The 23,413-nt window shown below is 46.2% G+C and overlaps 1 protein-coding gene across 2 annotated transcripts in view; it reads left to right on the top strand.

The window, feature by feature from the left end:
- MYO5B (myosin VB) overlaps positions 1 to 23,413 on the top strand; it is a 338,715-nt gene that overhangs the window by 175,941 nt on the left and 139,361 nt on the right. For both annotated transcript variants that reach the window (XR_010662907.1, XM_065932686.1), the window contains exon 5: positions 21,845 to 22,001. Coding sequence is in view for 1 of the 2 variants with exons in the window: in XM_065932686.1 (XP_065788758.1) it covers positions 21,845 to 22,001 (157 nt within the window). In the remaining variant the exon portion in view is untranslated. The remainder of the gene's footprint in view (positions 1 to 21,844; positions 22,002 to 23,413) is intronic.

The raw sequence follows: 23,413 nt of genomic DNA, 5'->3' as shown, positions 1-23,413 counted from the left end.
TCAACCCAGGGACTGAACCCAGGTCTTCCGCATTGCAGGTGGATTCTTTACCATCTGAACCACCAGGAAACCCTTTGTCTTTGCCTTCCTGTTATAACAATCCTAGTCATTGGGATACATATGAATGCCTTGAGTTGAGGAAGGAGAATGCTATGTAAAGGAGATGTAAAAGAGGAAAGTGCATTCGTGTGTCTCAACAGTCTTTCCCTACTTGGTTGATATGCATGATAACAACATAGAATGTTCCTTAAGATCATAAATGAGGTATGAGCAGTACTTTATTGTTATTGCGACACTAACTCAATTTTATAGGTTTGTCAGTGTAACCACAGAAGTCACGCATCTTGCCTAAGGCACGTAGCTGGCAGTTAGCAGGGATGATGTGACCCTGGGCCCCTTAATTTCCAACCCCATACTCTTGGCCACTCTGGTCCCCTGGCTCCCTGGAAAAGATGTTTCCTAGGTTTATGGCTTGGGAAACAGGGTAGGTAGAAGTTATACCTGCTGAGACCAGAAAGATGGGGGAAGGGTATAGGAGGCGCTTTTTATTTGGGAACTGTTTCATTCATGATCCCTCACCCCTCATATCCAAATAAAGCTATCTAGTGGTTGAGTCTATGATGGAATTGAGAGAAGTCTTGACCTATAGGTGGGGCTTAAAGCCTTGGGAATGGATGATGTCATTCTGGGAGAGATTTTTGAGACAAGTTCCCAGAAGCTAACCCCGAGGAAACTGAGCATTTGGAGAGCTGGTGGAGGAAGAAGAACCTGAAGGAAGTGATGACCACACCTTATAGGTGACGGGGTTCGTGCCTTCTTCTTGGGGGCAGTTGGAAATGTAGGTAGGAGTCTTGTTAGGCACAAATGGGGTGGAGGTGCGGAGTCCTCCACTACTTAGGCAAGGTGTTACCGCCTTGACCGGATGTGACTTAGGAACCAGGAGCAGCCTGCAGTGGGCCTGGCAGTCCTGTGCATCCAAGAATTGCTTCCCAGCCTGCCTTCCATTGCTCTGCCCCAAAATGCTCAACATGATCTCTAACATTCTTGGTAACACTCACGTTTATACTGCTGTTTAGTTTTCAGGTGTTTTTTGTCTCCCTTACTCCATGGCTCCCCACTGAAACTCAAGGAGCGTGGAAAGGTAGGCTGTTGAGACCTGAGGCTTTGAGGGGCTTGACCAAAGTCGCCAAGCTCGTGAGAGGCAGAACCGGTGCTGGAATTCCTTCTTCTGTTGTTGCTCCAGGGCTCCTGCTGTTTTGTCCCCTTCTGTGTGTCTGTGTGGTTGAATCTGGAGAACCTGGGTTTGTAGCAGAATTCCCGCAGCGGGGCTGGGCTTGTGCTGATGAATTTGCTCCATCCATCCGATGGGAAGTTTTCATGGCTGCTGCATGATGGTGTCTGTGGGAGGCTGTGTGAGCTGCCCTATTGGATGCCTGGCTGTTCTCTGTGGATGACCATAGAGCAGGAGATAGTTCCTCCTTGGTGGATGCCTGTATATGTACTCCAGAGCGCAGAGCCAGCAGTGGGTCTCAAGCAAATACGGTCTTTGCTTTTCCCCTGTTCTTATCATTTCTCTGCACATTTGATGTACCCCATCTCTGTGTATGTGGGCAACTTCCAGGTGAACCTAAAGAATGCTCTGGGTACCAAAGTCTCTGCCCTGGAGATGTCCGCAGCCCTTTAAATTCTCAGGGTAGATGAGTAACTATTTAATATTAACTAGATGGCTGACCAAAGATTCTCCTGTGTAAAAATATCTGTCTCCTTGGCATATCCCTTTATTTAAAGTGTTGCCCTATTTCTCAGCTATGACTCAAAAAAACTATTAAAATATATGTGTTATCTGGAAGAGAAAATGTCCTGTATGTAACAACTTTAGAATGTAACTCGAGTCTAATGCCTTCAATTTCTACCACCACGGGCTGAGTTTAGGGTCTCATCTTCCATTTGGGTTATTGCTTGGGCCTCTGAAGGGGCCTCAGTCTTACATGTGTTTCTTTTTTTAACTCCCAAGTCCATCCCCTATTCTACAGGGGAGGAAGAAGTGTTTGTGCATGTTTCTTTTCTAATGGTTTCAGAATGTTAAAATGCTGATGAGAAGGAACTAGCTGGGGGAGAGAGGTGGACAGTTGGGAGGGGGTGAGGAGACAGAGAAAGGGGATAACTGGTAGTGGAATCCCAGACAGTACCAGCTTTGGTGGGATCCAGGGCCAAGACCCTGAAATTTAGCTCTGAAGAGGTGGTTGTTGTCGTTCAGTCACTTAGTCATGTCCAACTCTTCGCAACCCCATGGACTGCAGCACGCCAGGCTTCCCTGCCCTTCACTGTCTCCCAGAGTTCACTCAAACTCATGTCCATTGAGTCGATGAAGCCATCCAACCATCTTGTCCTCTTTCATCCCCTTCTCCTCCTGCCCTCAATCTTTCCTGGCATCAGGGTCTTTTCCAGTGAGACGGCTCTTTGCATCAGGTGGTCAAAGTATTAGAGCTTCAGCTGGCATCAGCATCAGTCTTTCCAATGAATATTGAAAGACATGGGGGTGGGACCCAGAGCCAAGATGCTGACATTTGCCTCCGAGAAGGTAGGATTCTCTAGTTGTTGGAGAAAAAGCCCAGAGAAAAGCTGGGTGCTGATGCTGCAGGAAGGTTGGTAGACATGGTGTCAGGAAGTTGAACTATTCTAGGCTTTTTCCTCTCAGTGCAAAGACTCCTATTATCTTAGCACATGGTAGGTACTGACATGTTGGGTGAATCACATGTGGACTTTAATGTCTCTCATAATGTAGATGTGCCCACGGAATCCCCAGATAGGAATAAGTCACATGTACTTGGGGAAAAGAAAGCTTGAACCTGAACCTGCTGTGTGTGCTGTGAATTAACTGATGCACAGTTAATTGGTGCAAAGGCGGGTGAGCAGCCAGATGAGATGACTGAACCTCCGGAGGGACAGAGGCTAAGGGGGTGGCGACGGCGCTGCCGCGTTTCCAGGGAGCCTGTGGCAGGCGCCTTGGTGGCAGGAGTGTGGTGTTGAGGACGCAGTGGATCCGACACCTCTGCTTGGTCGGGGGCTGTAGTCTCTCACCCAGGCTCCCTTGCACTTGCCACAGGTGGGAGAGAGAGAGAGAGAGAGAGAGAGAGAATCAGACTTTGGCAGCTGCAAGCATGCTTAGATATTTTTCTAACCTGTTTATTTTACAGAAGATGAAATGGAGTGTGAAGGAGGAGAGGAGACTGGCTAGGCCCTGCCCTGAATTTGTGCTGGGGCCCCAGGGTACTAGACACCAAGGCCAGTGCTGCTTTTAGCCTTCCGTGGAAGGGCCAGCTCCCTGGGCCAGCCCTAGTCAGACTCACAGATTTTTCTGGGAGTGGTGTGTGTGTGTGTGTGTGTTGATATAAACTGAGAATGACCTCACACCCCATGCTTTTTGTGCTTGACCAAGATAATCATCAGATTTGACCCTTCATGATGAATGTGAGACCTTTCTCAAACACATGGCCTCAAAGAGATGAGTTTTAAACTGTACCAGGAGTGAAAAACCTAAGAAATTAAAACATTAACATCTTTTAAGACTTTTAAAGAACAGCTTTAGGTTCATAAGATTGAAAGGAATGTACAGAGATTTATCATATATCCTCTGCCCCCATACATGTATCGGAGAAGGCAATGGCAACCCACTCCAGTACTCTTGCCTGGAAAATCCCATGGACGGAGGAGCCTGGTAGGCTGCAGTCCATGGGGTCACGAAGAGTCGGACACGGCTGAGTGACTTCACTTTCACTTTTCACTTTCATGCACTGGAGAAGGAAATGGCAACCCACTCCAGTGTTCTTGCCTGGAGAATCCCAGGGACAGCGGAGCCTGGTGGGCTGCCATCTATGGGGTCGCACAGAGTCAGACACGACTGAAGCGACTTAGCAGCAGCAGCCATACATGTATAATCTCCCTCGTTATCCGCATCCGCTGCCAGAGTGGTCCATTTGTTACGACTGATGAACCTATATTGACTCATCATAACTGCATAAAGCCTGTAGTTTACCTTAGGGTTCACACTTGGCGTAATTCTTGGTGTTGTATACTCTATAGGTTTGAACAAATGTGCAATAACACGTATCCATCATTATGGTATCATGTGGAGTATTTTCACTGTCCTAAGAAGTCCTCTGTGCTTCACCTATTCATCCTCCACCACCCCTATTAACCACTGATCTTTTGACAGTCTCCATAGTTATATCTTTTCTAGACTGTCATATAGTTGGAATCATACAGTGTGAAGCCTTTTCAGATTGGCTTCTTTAGTTGAGTAATATGCACTTAAGTTTCCTCCATGTCTTTTCATGGCTTGATATCTCATTTCTTTTTAGCACTGATTAATATTCCATTTTCTGAATATGCTGCAGTTTATCCATTTACCTGGTGAAGAGCATCTTAGTTGCTTCCAAGTTTGGGCAATTATGAATAAAGCTGCTGGAAATAGCAGTTTGCAGGTTTTTGCATGGATATAAGTTTTCAATCAATGTATCTTTTAAAGGAACATGCTACATGCAAATGTAAAGTTTTTCATGGCATAAGGAAAGTAGACTAACATGGGTAGAAGTGTCATCAAGCAAAAGGATATGAATGACTGAAGGTGGAGAAAGCCACTCTAAAAGCAGCCCATTTGAACTCATATTTGGGGTTGGATGATAGAAACAAAAGAACTACCTGAATAGTCATATTGAAATTCCCAGATCAGATCGTATGTTAAGAGATGCTTGAAGTTTTCTGAAATTGAAATTTTAACATTGTGGTATGTTTTAGGAGTTAGTAAAGTCAGATCAGTCAGTTTTTGGTTTTTTTTTTTTAGCAGTTGATAAATACTTGACATAAAAGGTGTACTGTTTTATTTGTCAGATTAAATACCTCAGAATTAAGGAATTTAATTAATCCATCTTAGCTGATTAAAAATGGCACCAAAAATAACTTATTAGGGGCTGAAGAGATTGGAATTGTTCCTGAATAATATGCTGTCTCACTTTTTATACTTGATCTTAGCCAAAAGGCCGAGAAGCGGTTGCTCTCACCTTTTGACACACAGGTAGATTTTGATGAGCTCACAATGAAGGGGATTTTCAGTGCCTATCCTTCAAGAAAATCTGCAAAGCTACTACTATAACCGAGAAAAATTTAAACATGTTCACACTCAACACTGGATATGAATATTTTTATTTACCTGGAGTGCCCCCCAAAGTGGCAACAATGCAAATGTCCTTCAACCGAAAAATGAGAAAACAGAAGTGGTATATCCATACAACAGAATGTTGTTTGGCCTTAAAAATTAGGAGTGAAGAATCGACACATGCAACAACATGGATAAACTTTGAAAACATCATACTAAATGAAATAAACCAGTCAAAAGATCATGGTTCCATTCATAGGAAAGTTCAGAGTAAAGAGAGGCAGAGAGTGGATTAGTGAATGCCTGGGACTAGGGGCCTGATGGAAAGGGACTGGGAATGTTCTTTTTGTAATGATGACAAAATTTTCAAGTTGATTTTGGTGAAAGTGAAAGTCACTCAGCTGTGTCCAACTCTTTGTGGCCCCATGGGCTGTATAAGTCCATGGAATTTTCTAGGCCAGAATACTGGAGTGGATAGCCTTTCCCTTCTCCAGGAGATCTTCCCAACCCAGGGATCGAACCCAGGTCTCCAGCATTGCAGGCAGATTCTTTACCAGCTGAGCCCCAAAGAAAACCCAAGAATACTGGAGTGGGTAGTCTATCCCTTCTCCAACGGATCTTCGTGACCCAGGAATCGAACTGGGGTCTCCTGCATTGCAGGCAGATTCTTTACCAACTCAGCTATCAGGGAAGCCCTGATTTTGGTGATGGTTGCACAGTTCTGTGAACATACTGAAAATCATTGGATTATACAGTTTAAATGGGTGAACCATATGATACTTGAATTATATATCTCAGTAAAGCTGTTACCCCTCCCCCCAAATTAATAAAAAGCAGAAAGCAGATGTAGAGATGCTATTTTACAGAGAAGGTGAGCAGGAACTACATTTCTTGATAAATAAGGTTGAGACAGGTGGGATGAGAACAGGGAGATAGCTGTGAATAGTACCATGAATAATACTATGAATTATACTGTGAATAATACTATGAATAATACTGTGAATAATACTATGTTGTGAAGAATCCTGTCCAAAAACATTTGTTTGTAGTTCAGTAGGTATATACCACCTGGGGAAGAATTCAGTACCATACATGCTAACCAATATGCATATAAATCTTTTTATTTAAAAGAGGGTTTCTCCAACTTGTATGCCAGATTTGTGAGTTTAAGCTTCATTAAGTATAAAACAAGGATTTAACAAGAAAACATTTAGGTCTTGGGTTCATATAGGACTAGATCCTAAGAGTCAGGCACAGCAAAGAAATGAAGCCAGAAGAGAAGAGGATTAAAGAGGAAACACTTGAGCAGCTGGGCGGAAGGGCCCATCTCAAACTCGAGGTTGTCGGCTCTCTGAACTTGCTTTCCTGAGTTCTAAAGGCCTTACCGACTGCTTGACACCTCTCATCTTTGGCCTTTTCCCTGTGTTCCTTTTCCATGAGTCAAGAAGCCTGAACATGACTCAGCAAAATGCGCCAGGCTGTGGTTGCTGAGCAGGTTGGCCAAGTAAGCCTCTCTCAGCCTTGGAGCTTTGTAGTAAGTACTTCCAGGCCCCGGAGGAGACCGTGGTATCAGCAAGAATGTTAGGATGCTCTGGGTCAGCGTTTTATGAATATGGGGTGGACCACAATCTAGGCACTCAGTTCAGAGAAGGAAAATGTGTTGCTTCCAACAGGAGCACGTCCTTCCACGGGTGACACTCACTCACAGCGGGGGTGTAGGGAGGAGTCCTCCAGTAGGTGAGGTGATACATGTGGCTTCCTGGGTCCTCACAGACAGCTGGTAACTCACTCCCCGGAAGCTGGGCTTCCCTCTCTGAGCACACCTGCTGCTCAAGTAGTGTTTGTAACTTACAGTTTAAAACTCCTGTGGATCTTGATAAATGACACTAAAAATAACACTAAAAAAGACTTCCCCATTTGGGATTTTTGCAACTGACAAGGGACTTCTTCACAACCATTACCAAAAACAGCCAGATCGCAGCATTTAAGCTTTATTAAAGCCTAGAATGTATTTTTCTTTCTTTCTTTCTTTTTTTTAACAGTTTGAACAGCAAGCAAATTCTGGTATTTGAGGGAGTATTTGAGGATTTCTTTAATTAAATTACCCAGCCCCTAAAAGCCTGCGAATATTCAGAACTCAAAATCTTCCCAAAGTCAATTAGCTGCATTAAAACAGTCCTTCTGCTTGTAGGGAGACATTGTTGAATTTTTGACACAAAAGGAAGTTTATTGTAACATAGGATTCTTTTCCCCCCAACAAGGAAGGTTTTTTCATAAACTACCCTGAGCCGTTTCTCCTCCCCGCAACTTGTCCTTCAAGGAAAGACAAGGGGAAACTTTTCTAAGTTGCCATCCCGTGAAGCCACTGCACAGCCAATTGCTGACTCTGAGCTTCTCTTCCGTTGCTGAAAACCTCTAGCTCTTGGTAAAGATGAACCTCAAGGCAGTCGACATTGACATCTAACGAGATTCTTCAGGGGCCTTTCTCCCGGGTCTCAGCCCTCTTGGATTAGACTGTTGGAGTTCTCCTCTCTACTTTGTAGCACAGTCGCTGTCCTTTGTTCTGGGTGTCCCTCTGATGTCAGCTCCTCAAGGGAGCTGTTTTCCTGTACTTACTTGGAAAGCTCAAAATGGGGCCCCATGCAGGTATGTAGTAAAGAATCGCCACCTGACTGGTGGGCAGCTGCGTCCCCTTTTCCCAACATCATGGTTCTTTTTCCTTCCCTTTTGACTGCTGAGAGGTTTGTAGACACCCAAGTTGGGCTTAAAGAGTCCTGATTTGGAAGTTGAGCTGTAATTCTTGGGTTCTTGCCCACACTGACCCACCACCCTATCCGAGGGCATGTACGCTCTATCCCGTGGGGAGTGTTGAGTGCCACACCCTTGGCTGGGCTTGACTGAGGAGGAGGAAGGAGCCAGATGGAACTTTGCCAAGGAAACCCTGGCTTTGGGTAAGCTACTTTCTTCCACTCTGTACAGGTTATTGGGCCTGGAAAGTGGGTGGAAGAGTGTTGCCTCACCTGCCTCCCATGGTCAGCAGGAGGGTAAACTGAAGTTGTAGATGTGATTGTGTTGTAAGGTAGAGTTGACATTGACTGCTGTGAACTTTGATCATCCCTGTTACCTAGGTTTTCTGTTTGGGTAACTCTTGGCCACTTGCATCTGTGCAATATAAAAAGGCCTTGAAAGAGGGCAGGGAAGTGAGCAATCAGTAGGAACTATCTGTTAAAGATCTTGGTTACTCTCTCACCCAGCACTGTAACTGCAGGTCCTGTGATCCTCTCCAGAAGGTAGTCGATTTGGGGCCCGAAGCTGCTGTTGCAGAAGTTCAGAACTTGATATAAGTGTACAGTTGACGCTTGAACAATGTGGGGTTTAGGGGTGCCAACTCTTTGCACGGATGAAATTCACATATAACTTAGAGTTGGCCCCTGCTGTCCGTGGGTGCTCCCATTTAACCTGCCATGAGTTTTGCAATACTGTAGTATTTACTACTGAAAAAAAAAATCTGCATGTCTGTGTTCCCACGCAGTTCATACCTGTTGCTGAAGGGTCAGCTGTAGTCGGTTCATCTATTACTTTTTAAATTTTATTTATTTATTTTAATTGGAGGCTAATTACTTTACAGTATTGTAGTGTTTTTTGCCATACATTAACATGAATCAGCCATGGGTGTATATGTGTCCCCCATCCTGAACCCCCCTCCCATCTCCCTCCCCATCCCATCCCTTGGGGTCATCCCAGTGCACCGGCCCTGAGCACCCTGTCCCATTAAAATGGTTTCATCTGCCATCTTAACAGCTCACGGAGTGGATGCAGATGGGGAAGATGCCTTGGCTGAGCTCAGAGGAGTGGGGCTGGCACATTTAGACCTGCAAGTAGCATTTCCCAGATAAGACAAATCTAAGAATGCATCGAAAGTGTAGGCTGAGAGAAGGGAAATTTTACTTTTGTTAGGAATATTTCTGAAAGCGACGAGTTTTCCTGACAGCATAATGAATTATTGAGTTGCTTTCCATTATTAGGTCTTTCAGCCCATGAAAGTAAGTCTTTCTTCAGAGGACTCAGAAGTGGTTAGAGACCCACTGGGTATTCCAGGACCCACAGACTTGGGATGTTGTAGTAAAGAAACCCACGAGTGAGTGTGCTACTGATAAATAACCAGAGCTACCATTCAGGTGCATTTGCTCTGAGCCCAGCAGTTCCGTGTAGATAATCCCAACAGTATCTACTAAGCTGTGAGGTCAGTTCTGTCTCTGCTTCAATGCCTTCAGTCTGAAGCAGATTGTCTTATGAAGTGGCCTCTCATGTGCTTGAACACATGATGTGTTTGAAGGGCCCTTGCGTCATAGAAAGAGTGCTGGGCTGGAATGTCCAAGCTTGTGCCCTCGGTGGTCTAATTTTTTTAAGCTGTGTAGGGAAAACACTGTGAAGGTAGAGCCTTTATTTTTTTTATTTTTATTTTTCAGTGGATTTTGTCATACATTGATATGAATCAGCCATAGAGTTACACGTATTCCCCATCCCGATCCCCCATCCCACCTTCCTCTCCACCCGATTCCTCTGGTCTTCCCAGCCCACCAGGCCCGAGCACTTGATTCATGCATCCCACCTGGGCTGGTGATTTGTTTCACCATAGATAATATACATGCTGTTCTTTCGAATAGCTGAGTAGAGCTCACAGCAGAATTAGTCTAGTATGTTTAATGATGTTCATAATCGTTGTGCTACATGATAATTTAGGCATAAATATTAAGTAGCTGACACAAATGACTGCAATTAGTAGTACCTTTCCGTAGCCAGACTATCTTTTGCATTCTCTTTTTTCACGTAGAGCGCGTGTTCATTCATTGTGAACTGTTGGAGTGCCTCTGGGCACCAGCCTCTGGTTTGTCCTCAGTCTGCCCTGGGGCCTGTCAGCTGCTAACGCAGCCCGGCGCTTTCCCACCTCCACTCGATCCTGAGTGTCTCATACGTGAAAGGCTGGACAAACAGTTTCTGGGCCAGGAGGCTGGGGTGGTTGCATTTAGGAGACGAAGGTTACAGAAGAAGTGAAACCCTGTGAGAGCCTCTCTAATGGGGACCTGTGAGAGCCTTTGTAGCAGCTGGAGGGGGAAGATGGATCCGCAGACACTGTCTCTTGAGCCAGCTTTTCCCCCTCTAGAATAGACTCCCCAGAACAACCAAGGCAGATTCAGCTTCAGGCCCAGGCGCTGTATAATTTCATGGCCACATGAGAGAACCATGAACTTTCAAACCAGCCAAGGGATGATGATGCTGGGTGCCCAGACCAGCAGCATCAGCATCACCCAGGAACTTACTAGAAAGTACATCTCAAAATCCTTGCCCCACTAAGGGCAATGTTGGACTGTTCAGGGCAATAAGATGCAGACACTGTGAGAGTGTCATTTAGTCTTCTGGTGAGCTTTGAGGCCTGAAAGTTGATATACCAACTTGAGCTATAATGTTTTCTAGTGGAGAGAACCTTGCCCCCTATCCTAGGAGTCTCTGAAATCTACCTCCCACCTCCACCAGCACACTTAGTGATGCTTCTTATTGGCCCTTGAAAAATGCAGCAGGACTGATGAAATGTAGGCATGGTTTCCTTGAAAGTCATTGTTATTAATGCTGTGCAAAGAGGCATGATTTTGCAATCAGGAAAGGACAGACATTTTTAAAAGGGAATGAGGGACTCTTAACCATTTCTGTTCCATGTGAAACATTTAAATGTATCAAATATAATATGTACAATTGCAAAGGACTGATTATACTGAACTTATCAAATTATTTTAGGGATTTGTGATAGAGTAAATATAAGGCATGGTTAATACATTAGTGGCAGATCTAATAATAACCATAATTTTGAAGTAGTGATGAGTGTAAATATTTAATGATATCTGCAGCAACTGTAATATAATATGGTGTCAAAGTCACAGGTTCTGCTAATTCTGCTCCCTGTTTTTGACTGTATTCTTTTTTGTTTTCTTTATTTTTTAAATTGAAGTATAGTTGATATGGGGTTTCCCTGATGGCTCAGATGGTAAAGGGTCTGCCTGCAATGCAGGAGATCCAGTTTCAGCCCCTGGATTGGGAAGATTCCCCTGGAGAAGGGAATGGCTACCCACTCCAGTATTCTTGCCTGGAGAATTCCATGGATAGAAGCTACAGTCCATGGGGTTGCAAAGAGTTGGACATGACTGAGTGACTAACATAGCTGATTTACAGTGTTGTGTTAGTTTCTGGTATATAGCAAAGTGATCTTGTTATATATAGATATTTTCTGATTATTTTCCATTATAGGTTATTACAAGATGTTGAATATAAGTCTCTGTACCATACAGTAGGAGCTTGCTTATATTACATATGGCAGTGTCTGTTAATTCAGTGTGTATCCCTCCCCACTTGGCCTTTTGGGAATCATAAGTTTGTTTTCTGTGTCTGTGTGTCTGTTTTATAAATAAGCTCATTTGTGTAATTTTTTTTAGATTTCTCATTTGGCTATATTCTTAATTGGCGGACATGTTAAAATTGTTAGAATTTAGTAAAACTAGGTAGAGCTGTGCTTTTTATTCCATTTAAGTTCACGGATCCCCCTGGATTCTCTTCACGGGCGTGTTGGGAATTTGTAGACCCCGGGTGAGGAACACTTGAGGTGGGAGACAGAGTGAAGCTGCTGATTTTCCCCAGCGACTGGGCACAGCAGGCGGCGGCACGCTCCGTAGTGTCTGGGCGTCTGTGTGCTTCTAGCTCCAGTGCTGGTCAGTTTGCACCATGGTTTCCGCTGGGTGGGTGTCAGTAACGTAAATCTAGTCAATGAGGACACTCTGCTCTGATTTCTAAGTGATCTGTAATAAACCATTAACTGAAACTTAGACTTACATGTAAAGGCTCCTGTAGTTTGCAGCCAAGAAGAATGGTTAATAGACTCACACTTTACAAACTGTTTAGCCTCTTAAAGTTAGTCTTTGTTTTAAGGTCAGTGTTACATGATATTAGGCTAATAGCAACCATGAATAAGTTACAAGGTATTTGAATGTCTACAAGTACCTGAATCATGACCCATTTAATTAAGCTGTTGAGCAGTGGTTCTTAATCCCAGCAGAACTAATGTTGTAGCAGAACATCAGAATCCTTGTGGAATTAAAAAAAAAAGAAAAGCAAATATCTGGGCTCTACCCCCAGAGGTTGTGATCCAGGTCATCTGTTGTGGAATCCATCGGGGAGTTTCCTGAGCTCCACATGTATGTGTTTCTAGTGTGCAGCCAGGGCTGATGAGCAAGTGATGGTTCTTTGTAGTCCAGTCGTTGCCAGAGGCCACGACTTGCCTGTTGGGGTCTGAGCGCGCTGAATTTCACCTCTTCCTGAACACCGTTTCTCTCTTTTGCCCTTTGCACAGCCCAGAGCCTCTGCCTGAGTGCCTCTTGGGATGAATCACGAAGGGCTGGGGTGCTGCAGGTGCTAATGCAGACACAGGCCCCAGTGTCTCATGAGAAGGGCTCAGTGGGACCCGCGTGCGGGCTTGCTCAGCTGTGTCAGACTCTTCGCGACCCCATGGACTGTAGCCCGCTGGGCTCCTCTGTCCATGGAATTCTCCAGGCAAGAATACTGGAGTGGGTTGCCATGCCCTCCTCCAGGGGATCTTCCCGACCCAGGGGTTGAACTCATGTCTGACTTATGTATGTTCAAATGAGTGTTTTGGAAATATCTTTCCAGCGGCAATGAGGAGAATGGATTGAGTAGGGGCTGACATAGGCAGAGGAGGACCAGTTATGATGCTGTAAAAGGATCCAGGAGAGAAAGGATGAGGGACAGGACGTAGGGGGTGGATTAAAAAGAGGATCCAGGCAGTACGGTCAACTTTGCCTGGTGGTGTAAGGAACAGGAAAGAGTCAAAGGCCCTTCCCAGGTTCCCCTCTCATTGCCGTGTGGGGCGCCACGCCATGTGCTTGAGGAGAAGGACGAGGAGCAGACTGGAGGCCGGCTGGGGAGCTTGGTTCTGGGTGTGGAGGCTTTGAGGGGAGAGCTGTGCAGCCTCTCTGTGTCACTGTCGCTGGGTGTATCTGCTTGGCTCTTGGGAGAGATCTGGGTTAGGGTGTAAATCTGAGAGTGGACAGCTTTGGGGTGGTATCTGTAGCAACGAGATAAGATGCGATCATGTTAGAGGCAACCGGGAGAGGTGAGAGGAGATGCCGAAATTGACGTGCAGGGCTGTCCTAAATTTAAAAGATGAATGGATGAGGCCGAATCTAGAAGAGAAATCGAAGAAGACCTTGTATCTCCTGGTAGCCTGGCAGAGAAAGTGCAGTGTAGAGAAAGAGGATGGGCTTTAGACTGAGGTGCTCAGATGCACCTGGCTTCAGATACTACCGAGCTAGACTGCTGACCCACGAAGCCTTTTTACCTGAATATTACCTGGATGTGTTCCTTTACTATAAAGTAATTCCCAGCACCAAGTGGAAGAGAGCTTCAGAAGGGTTTATTTGGGGCTGCAGATATTCTTGCCCGGATAATCCCCTAGACCAAGGAGCCTGGTGGGCTACAGTCCAGGGGGTCGCAAAGAGTCAGCCACGACTGAGTGACTAACACCCATACACACCCTGTAGGGTACAGATAAGTGTACATCATAGCTTACCCCCAACTAAGATAACATTTGACTTTCCTGGTGGCTCAGATGGTAAAGAACCCGCCAGCAATGTGCGAGACCTGGGTGCGATACCTTGTTTGGGAAGATCCCCTGGAGGAGGGCATGGCAATCCCGTCCAGTATTCTTGCCTGGAGAATCCCCGTGGACAGAGGAGCCGGGGGACTACAGTCCAGGGGGTCGCAAAGAGTCGGACATGACTGAGCAACTATGCACGCACAAGATAACATTAACCAAATCGTTCTGTTAAGTATAAAATCACAGGAAACACTTGCCTCTGATGTTCAGCTCAGTTGCTCAGTCATGTCCGACTCTTTGCGACCCCATGGACTGTAGCACGCCAGGCCTGCCTGTCCATCACCAACTCCCGGAGTTTACTCAAACTCATGTCCATCGAGTCAGTGATGCCATCCAACCATCTCATCCTCTGTCGTCCCCTTCTCCTCCTGCCTTCCATCTTTCCCAGCATCAGGGTCTTTTCAAATGAGTCAGTTCTTCACATCAGGTGGCCAAAGGATCGGAGTTTCAGCTTCGCATCAGTCCTTCCAATGAACATCCAGGACTGATCTCCTTTAGAATGGACTGCTTGGATCTCCTTGCAGTCCACGGGGCTCTCAAGAGTCTCCTCCAACACCACAGTCCAAAAGCATCGATTCTTCGGTGCTCAGCTTTCTTTATAGTCAAACTCTTGCATACATACATGATTACTGGAAAAACCATAGCTTGACTAGATGGACCTTTGTTGGTAATGTAATGTCTCTGCTTTTTAATATGCTAACTAAACCCATATATTTCTGAGTTTTTCAGGGGTTTTCAAGATTAGCAGGTACCTGCAGTTGATATGAACTATTTATTAATATACCGCACAGCTCAACTATAACCTGGATCTTGAATCAGAGTTCAGGAATAGCAGGAGGTCTTCGGGCTCATCTTCCAGCCCTTCCAGTTTAAGAGCAGAGATGCTGGGACATCTCCATCCACACGGAGGAGACCCCCACCCCATTTCAGTCTCACTCTGCCCTGCTTATCTTCCAGTGAGGGGTGGGCTTGACTGAGTTCCCAGAGGTCCTTTCTGTGATCCTTTCACATCTGAGAGGAGACAGCCTCTCCTGGAAACAGCAAGAAAGTGGAAGGAGACGGATTCATTTCACTGCTACTTGTATCACACTACACCTAGGAGGTTTATAAATAGAACTTAGCACCCAGAGGGCCACTGTGAGACTGAAGTGGAAAAATGATACTTGGATATGAAATGCACTAAGTACTTAGCCCCCGCGTTGTCAGAAGGTTCAATTTCATCTTATTGACTAGGCACTTAGGACTCTGACTGCTAACTACCAATTAAGCAGTTTTCCATGAATATTTATGGCTGCCTTCCCGATTGACTTGATTTCTAGACTGTGAGCACACAGCCTGCCTGGGAGTGGGGAATGTCTGGCAGGTAGGTCACTGGTGCCTGATGGCAGAGATGCTCAGGGATGCTGCTGTGCCTCCCTCACACCCCAAGCCTGCCTGGGCCCCAGACACAGGCACCCTTTCTCTAGCTGCCCAGGACAGATCTCCTCATTGCCACATTGAATCTGGCTTTCTTGTTGGCTGGGTTTATGGGATCTCTGGCTTGGTGCTTTCTGGCCCAGCCCCTTCTCAGAGTAGAATGTTTCTTTCTCTTGCCCCAACCTTGGAAGAACATCTTTAACTTTAGACTCACTGTAACTGTGAGGCTCTGTTTAGAGCCCCAAACGGCCTCACTCTAATTTTCTGTATCTTTCTTATCTAACTTATTGTTGTTCTATCGTGTCCAACTCTTTGTGACCCCATGGACTGCAGCGCCCCAGGCTCCTCTGTCCTCCACTCTCTCCAAGAGTTTGCTCTAATCCATGTCCATTGAGTCAGTGATGCCATCCAACTACCTCAGCCTCTGCTCACCCCTTCCCCCTTTACCCTCAATCTTTCCCAGCATCAGGATCTGTTCCAATGATTCGGCTCTTCACATCAGGTGGCCAAAGTATTGGAGCTTCACCTTGGGCATTAGGCCTTCCAGTGAGTATTCAGGGTTGCTTTCCTTTAGGATTGATTGGTTTGATCTTCTTCCTGTCCAAGGGACTCTCAAGAGTCTTCTCCAGCACCGAAATTCGAAAGCATCAATTCTTCAGCACTCAACCTTCTTTATGGTCCAACTCTCACATCCATACATGATTTCTGGAGCAACTATAGCTTTACCTAACTTTACCTCCATCCTAACTTATCTCTGTCCCCAAACCTTACTTTTCCCTTCCCATAGAACCCAGTTTTTTTTCTCCCAATATGACTCTGCCCTCTACCTGACTTTTCCTGACTTTCCCACTCTAATGGGGTTTTGAGATTATTTTGTGTTAATATAATTGTGTTTGTATCCCTAGGCATCATGTTTCTTTTTTATTGTTGAGTCCTAGGGAAAATATAATACCATATATAGTATTATCATTTTTTTAAGCTGGCATGCTGCTAAGATTCATTTTAATTGTCTTCCTAGCATGTCTCCCCAGTTATTAACTCTGTCCATGGTACTGACACAAATGTCTGTGTTGAACAGAAATTCTTGATTAAAAATTCTTTGTATCCCCATTGTCTGGTGCAGATCTTTTTTTCTTTTTTAACCATAGTAGATGGTCTGCATTGTGATCATGGTGTTGAAAATGTAATTACAGACTAGACAGACATAGACAGGCAAGAAACAATAGATTGATTATCCCATTAGTGACTAGACTGTATTCTACTGACACACCTAAATTTTCAGATGATTTGTTACTGGAGTGGGAAATGATGGAGGGACTTAATGATGTGTGTTCAGAGACAGGGCGTCCTTTCTACTGGGCGAGGCTAAGGCCGGGCTTTCCCTCCTTCCTGTTTTGCAGCTTCACTGTGTATCAGGGGCTTTGGCACGTCTTGTCCCCACCTCTTCATGCCTCTCAGGGAGTGCCCAGTCCACGGAAAGAGGACTGCACCTCTCTGATGCTTGGGGCTCCCACAGGTAGCCCCTTTCCCATTGATGAGCTCCGGAGACTGAACTCAGGGAAGGAACCACAGTTTGGTTTCCAGGCTGTAAATTGTACACCTCTAGGGGGCACCGTGGCCTCAGCCTATAACGACCACCGTCTGTGATAGTCCTTGCTATCTTGACACAAACCAGGCGCTGGCCTGTCCATCCAAGCCCTGCATCTGAGACTGGCCATCATGGAACTTATGTTCTAATGGGAAAGACAAGGACAGAAGGAATGCTAAGTAGATAAGGAAAATATTAGTAAACTGTACGCTGAGTGCTAGGGAGGGGCTTCTGACCACCCTAAAAGAAGTGATAGTTTAACTGAGGAGGTGCTGCTGAGCCAGCCAGCACTGACACCTGATTCCTGTCTAATGTCTCAAGCCTGGAATTATTGGAGGGATTCACCAAGGGATGCCTGGTTACACACGAAAGCACTATAGTGGTGGTATAGAGTGTCACGGCACACCCCAGTGGGAAATTGCTTGGGGTTAAGGAAGTCTGTGTTCAAGTTTGCACTTGGTGTCTTACTAGCTGAGAACTCTAGGAATATCCCTGGGTCTTCCCAAACTTCATTTTTATCCTTGTTAAAAATGAGAAGACTGGGGGACCTCCCTGACAGTCCAGTGATTAAGACTCCAAGCTTCTACTACAGAGAGCATGGGTTCAAATCCCTGGTTGGAAAGCTAAGATCCTGCATGCCACAGCCAAAAGGTAAAATAAAAACACAGGGATATCTTAATATTGATATTATTAAAATGGATTTTTAAAACTGAGAAGACTGGCACCCAGTAGCCTTGTGAGTCTTAAACAGAAGACTCTTGAGAGTCCCTTGGACTGCAAGGAGATCCAGCCAGTCCATCCTAAAGGAAATCAGTCCTGAATATTGGGAGGACTGATGCTGAAGCTGAAGCTCCAATACTTTGGCCACCTGATGCAAAGAGTTGACTCATTTGAAGAGACCCTGATGCTGGGAAAGATAGAAGGCAGGAGGAGAAAGAGATGACAGGGGATGAGGTGGTTGGATGGCATCACTGACTCAATGGACATGAGTTTGAGTAAACTCCGGGAGTTGGTGATGGACAGGGAGGCCTGGCGTGCTGTAGTCCATGGGGTTGCAAAGAGTCGGACAGGACTGAGGGACTGAACTGAACTGACTGAAGTAAGGGGTAACAGCTAAATGTAAATTGGTGGTGGTAATTAATTACAATGAAAAGTAGTAATGTGTGAGTGGCCGTAAGGCACTTTGAGTACCAGGCACTGAGAGTTGTGAGATCAAAGAAGGGAAAATCAGTTTGAACTGAAATAGCTTCAAGCGGATATAAAGTAGGAAGGAATAAAGAAGTAGCCCCATGTGGCTTGAACGGAGTGAACAAAGAGAAGCGTGGCACATGATCAAGCTGGAAAGAGAGGTGCTGGTTCATGGAGAGTATCGAACATGATCCTGGAGCTGGGATCTTAGTGGGCAGAGGAGTGCCGTTGGACAGCTTAAAGCAGGGGGCGAGGTTTGACCCCATATTCACTACAAAAGGTCATCTAAGGAGGATGTGTTGATATTACAGGAGTATGATAGCAAGGGTTAGAAAGCTGTTATTGTATGCTTGTTAGAGATGATGGCTGGGACTCAGAGGTCCAGAGAACAGAGCAGAGTGTCTTGGGAGGTGAATTTAGTGAGACACACGGGCTTGAGGGGAAGGGAGGAATCCACAGTGACGCCCAGGCTCCTGAATGAAGTAGGCAAGTGCAGGCTGGTGGCCCTTAACACGGAAAAGGCTTGGGTGGGGGAACAGGGGAGAGTCTTTGGTGCTAGAAATCCTGCAGGTTCGGGGTTAAAGCTAGTGCCTGCTCTGCAGGAGCTCTCAGTTCAGTGACTGGTGTGTGGCCGCATGGTGGCATTTAGAGCAGGGCTTCCGGGGTGAGGGTACTGATGTCACACACGTCCAGAGATGTGCTGGCCTCGTTATCACAGCTGGGTGGTATATCTGGAGCTCCTCTGGGGCTTCCCGCAGTCGGCGACGGCTAAAGCAGTGCTTCCTGATGGTTCTATGCCTGTTGCTGGTGGGGAGGCCAAGGGTGATGGTGTCTTCTCTGCAGAAAACCCAAACAAGACTGCAGTTCAGCATGACGTCCCCAAAGGCCCTGCAGCGCCTCCCTGGCTGATCAGTACTCTGCAGTGGGGACCTCAGGTGCCTTGACATCCACCTTTTCCCACCCCTTTTCCCCCTCTCCCAGGGGGCCCCCACCCAGATATGGGGATGGAGAGGAGGTTGGCCTTGCTCGGGGAACTCCAGGTGCTGCAGTGGTTTGGTGGGAAATTTTTACTGGACGAGCAGGAGGCTGAGCAGCAATTAAATCTCGCCTCTCAGGTGTCCAAGACGGGGATGCAATGTGAGCCCTGGGGGATGGGAGGTGGACTTGTTGGTTGCTGGTATTTTGCGTGGGAGCTGGAGAGCGGCTGGTTCCCAACCCGGGGAGTCTTGTGCTCCTGCCTGACGCCCAGGCCTTCAGGGGTGTTTCCTGCCTTCCTGGGGCCAACCTGGGCCTGAGTCACAGCTGGTGTTTCAGGGTATGAAATGCCATGGCTGTGGGTTAGTTTCCCTAAATATAGGCAGAACTCACCTTGTTGCCCTTCCATGTATCGTGCTTGACAGATTTTTTAAAAACAAACTGAAGGCTTGTTTCAACCCTGTGCCAAACAAGTCTATCAGCACCATTTTTTCCAAACAGCATTTACTCACTTCAAGTCTCTGTGTCACATTTTGGTAATTCTTGCAATGTTTCAAACTTTTTCACACTATTTCTATTTGTGATGATGATCTGCGATCAATGATATTTGATGTGATGTTGTGGGTGCTACCAGCCACACCCATGTAAGGGGGTGAATGTAACTGATAAATGTCTTGTATGTTCTGACTGTTCAACCAGCTAGTCATTCCCCCAGGCTCTCCCTACCTCCTCAGACCTCCCTATTTTCTGAGACACAATATTGAAATTAGGCCGATTGATAACCCTACATTGGCTTCTAAGTGTTCACGTGAAAGGAAGAGTCTATCCCTGCAGCAGACTTCATTGTTTTATTTTAAGAAATTGCCACAGCCACCCCCACCTTAAGCAACCAGCACTCTGATCAGTCAGCAGTAAAACCCCCAACAACCAAAAGACTGCAACTGGCTGAAGGCTCAGAGAGTGCTTAGCACTTTTTATCCAAAATAAAATGTTTTTAAATTAAAGTATGTGCATTTTTTTTTTAAGGCATAATGCTCTTATGTACCTTCTGAGCCTCCTGCATTACAGACAGATTCTTTACCATCTGAGCTACCAGGGAAGCCCCTTAATAAAATACATTATAGTGTAAATGTAACTTATCTGCACTGGAAAACCAAAAAATTCACATGACTTGCTTTATTGCAATATTCTCTTTATTGGGATATTTGCTTGATTGTGGTGGTCTGGAAATGAACCCGCGGTATCTCCAAGGTGTGCCTGTAAAGGGAACCTCACCTGGCTCAGGAGAAAAGGATTTCTTGAAAAGCAAACAGACCCAAGTAGTAGGCTAAGTCATGTCTGTAATTGGGCTGAATGGATGGAGCCATACATTGGTTGTGTTTCTGAAGGATATTGGGTAGAATTCCATACTTAGTAAATATCTCCCCCCCAGCCAACCCTAAGTAATGGAAAATTGAAACTGAGAGCTTTTCCGCACCCATACTTCTGTTACAATTTTGATCATGGAATTATCAAATGTCAGAGACAGATTAAAATCACTGGGGGAGTCCCAAGTTGCAACCGTGTACTTGACAAGATGAAAAGACAGAGGTCCAAAGAAAAGAAGTGACCCAAAGTCACACAGCAAGTAAAATGACCACGCAGGACCTGACATCAGTGTGAGGTGAGATGGGACAGTGCCTTCCAAGCGGCACAAATCAGGTGACATGAGACTTCAGAAGGCAGAGAAATAACTGCCTGCTGGGATGCCTGAGATGGGTCAGGCTTTGGACGTGGGTCGGGCTTCAGTGGAAGGGTGTAAGTTGCTGATGATTTCCGGTAGAGTGAGAACCATAAATGTCAGTGGTGGGAAAGTGTGCAGTTGGAGAGACTGACAAGCAGCCCATTTTGGCTGGACTGCAATACCCTCATCTTATATGAAGTGTAGAGATCGTTTCATACAGTCTTGCAGCAAATCTGTAAGATGATATCCTCTTTAATGTGGTTAAGGCTTACAAAGAGCCTGCCAATAGCAGAGCCAGAACTCAGACAAGATCCTTAGACTGAAGCCCCAGTGTTTGGTTCTTGGCACCATAGTTTGCCCATGCTTGCCAAAAGTTTTAGTGTTGAGATGTGCATTGTGATGGGGTTCAACCGTTCAACTAAGGACTTTGGACTTGATTCGGTAAGCGATGGGTAGTTACCTTGCTTTGAGTGGGGAAAGCACACCTAGAGCTGTACTTCAGACACTCAATCTGGCAGGAGTGTTTGGACGAATTAGAGACCTAGGTGGTCCCTAAGTCTAGGTGACCACTTAGAAGAGTGTGAGCATGTTTGGAGATCAAAGTCGTAAGAGACTGGACTGAGATAATCTGAGGGTCACAGAAGTAAACTACCTTGTCCAAAGTCAGACAGCTAACCAGTGGGTGTGAGGTTCAAAATCAGGTGGTTTTTACTGCCATATTCTTGTCCTGGGTTCTCTAGCTGAAACGGAAGCAAAGCTAATGTGTGTAGAACAAAGTGATGATGCTCTTGCCTGTCATCCCCAAAGTCAACTTACGGGTGATTACAGATAGTCCAAGATATGTATGTCCCCCTTCCTCTGGGTCATAAAATAGGGTATGTGGCGTTTGTAAGTCCTTCTCAGAACTCCTTTCTTTCTTCCACTTTCAGATCTGTGCAAATGTATGAAGGAAGCTGGGCTGTTTCCACCCCATCCCTCACATTTATCCCTAATTTGGGCTCATACCCTGTCAACAGGGTCCTTGGAAGGCAAGAATGCCTTTCCGTGGCCAGCAACTGACCAGGGCCTTTTCCTTTTCAGAGACGAGAAGAACCAGTCCATCATAGTCAGCGGGGAGTCTGGAGCTGGCAAGACGGTGTCGGCCAAGTATGCCATGCGCTACTTCACCACGGTCAGTGGCTCGGCCAGTGACACCAACATCGAAGAGAAGGTCCTGGCATCCAGTCCCATCATGGAGGTAAAGCTGTCCAAATGTCCTTAGCCTCCTTGGCTGGAGCTCCTTCTGCTGAGCGTCCAGCCTCACGTGGCTGGTCACAGAGTTCTTAGAGGCCACTCGTGTGGTCAGCAGTCTCACCCCTTTCCGATAACCCATTGTCCGCTGTTGAGGGAAATTTGTCAAAGGTGCCCCTAAAACCGCAGATTTGGTAATCTTCTGACCTGGAAGCCCAGGTCCCCGGTATTGGATAGAGTGTTCCCTTCATGTCTTCCTTGTCCCTTGACTCTGCCGGAGAGTGTCATGACAGTCCTTCCCTGTCTACAGCCATCTCTGCCGTGTCCTTTCCCCTCCTGCCATCCTATATCAGCAAATCAGTGTCCCACTGAATCCTTCCCACACGGTGAGGCCCCACTGAATCAGGAGGGCAGTTCCCAGGGGGTGAGGTTCAGTTCAGTCGCTCGGTCGTGTCTGACTCTTTGCGACCCCATGAACTGCAGCACACCAGGCCTCCCTGTCCATCACCAACTCCCGGAGTCCACCCAAACCCATGTCCATTGAGTCGGTGATGCCATCCAGCCATCTCATCCTCTGTTGTCCTCTCCTCCTCCTGCCTTCTATCTTTCCCAACATCAAGGTCTTTTCAAATGAGTCAGCTCTTCGAATCAGGTGGCCAAAATATTGGCGTTTCAGCTTCAACATCAGTCCTTCCAATGAACACTCAGGACTGATCTCCTTTAGGATGGACTGATTGGATCTCCTTGCAGTCCAAGGGACTCTCAAGAGTGTTCTCCAACCTAGATAAAAGATCCCCCCCTTTCCCAAAAATGTTTGGACATTTTGTCTTTCGGGGGAGATAGAGTCAAACGCTCTGTGACAACATATAATCTGTTGAGAAGAGTCTCAGAAAATTGTTTGCTGAGTTGGCGTGAACTGGCCAGGGCGAGTCCAGTCTCTGTCTTCACCATCTGCACCTCCCACACGGTGGCCTCAGAGCAGCCGATGCAGGTGCGGGGTCAGAGATATTTCCAAACCTTAGGTCTCACTGTAGCGAACCACACTATAGGGACAGAACTCCATTTCTCTTTTTCCACCTTTCCTCTGTAAAAGTGTCCTTCTGATGGAGTTGAGCTAAATGGCTGCACCATCCCTGGGCCAGCTTTGATTTCCTGCCTCCAAAGATGAGGCCCTGCATTATTGCCCGGGCTGCAGTCTGGTAGCAGTAGGCCCCTCTGTCAGCCCCGAAGAGCCCCTTGGTTTTAGTGAGAGGAAATTCAGTTGAAGCCGAAAGTTGCCAAAATAGCTTCAGATTTCTCCACACAGCCTTGAGCCCATCAGGTAAGGCACACGGCCTCAGTGTGGTTGGTCCTTCAGATTATTTTGGAGCTGGGGGAACGAGACCTGCCTGGACCTTCTCACGGCCTCTCTTGCTCCCT

This window comes from Muntiacus reevesi, chromosome 4 (genome assembly GCF_963930625.1).
Source record: "Muntiacus reevesi chromosome 4, mMunRee1.1, whole genome shotgun sequence".
NCBI lineage: Eukaryota > Metazoa > Chordata > Mammalia > Artiodactyla > Cervidae > Muntiacus > Muntiacus reevesi.
Note: the sequence above shows the minus strand (reverse complement) of the source record. Positions and strands in the feature narration are given on the sequence as shown.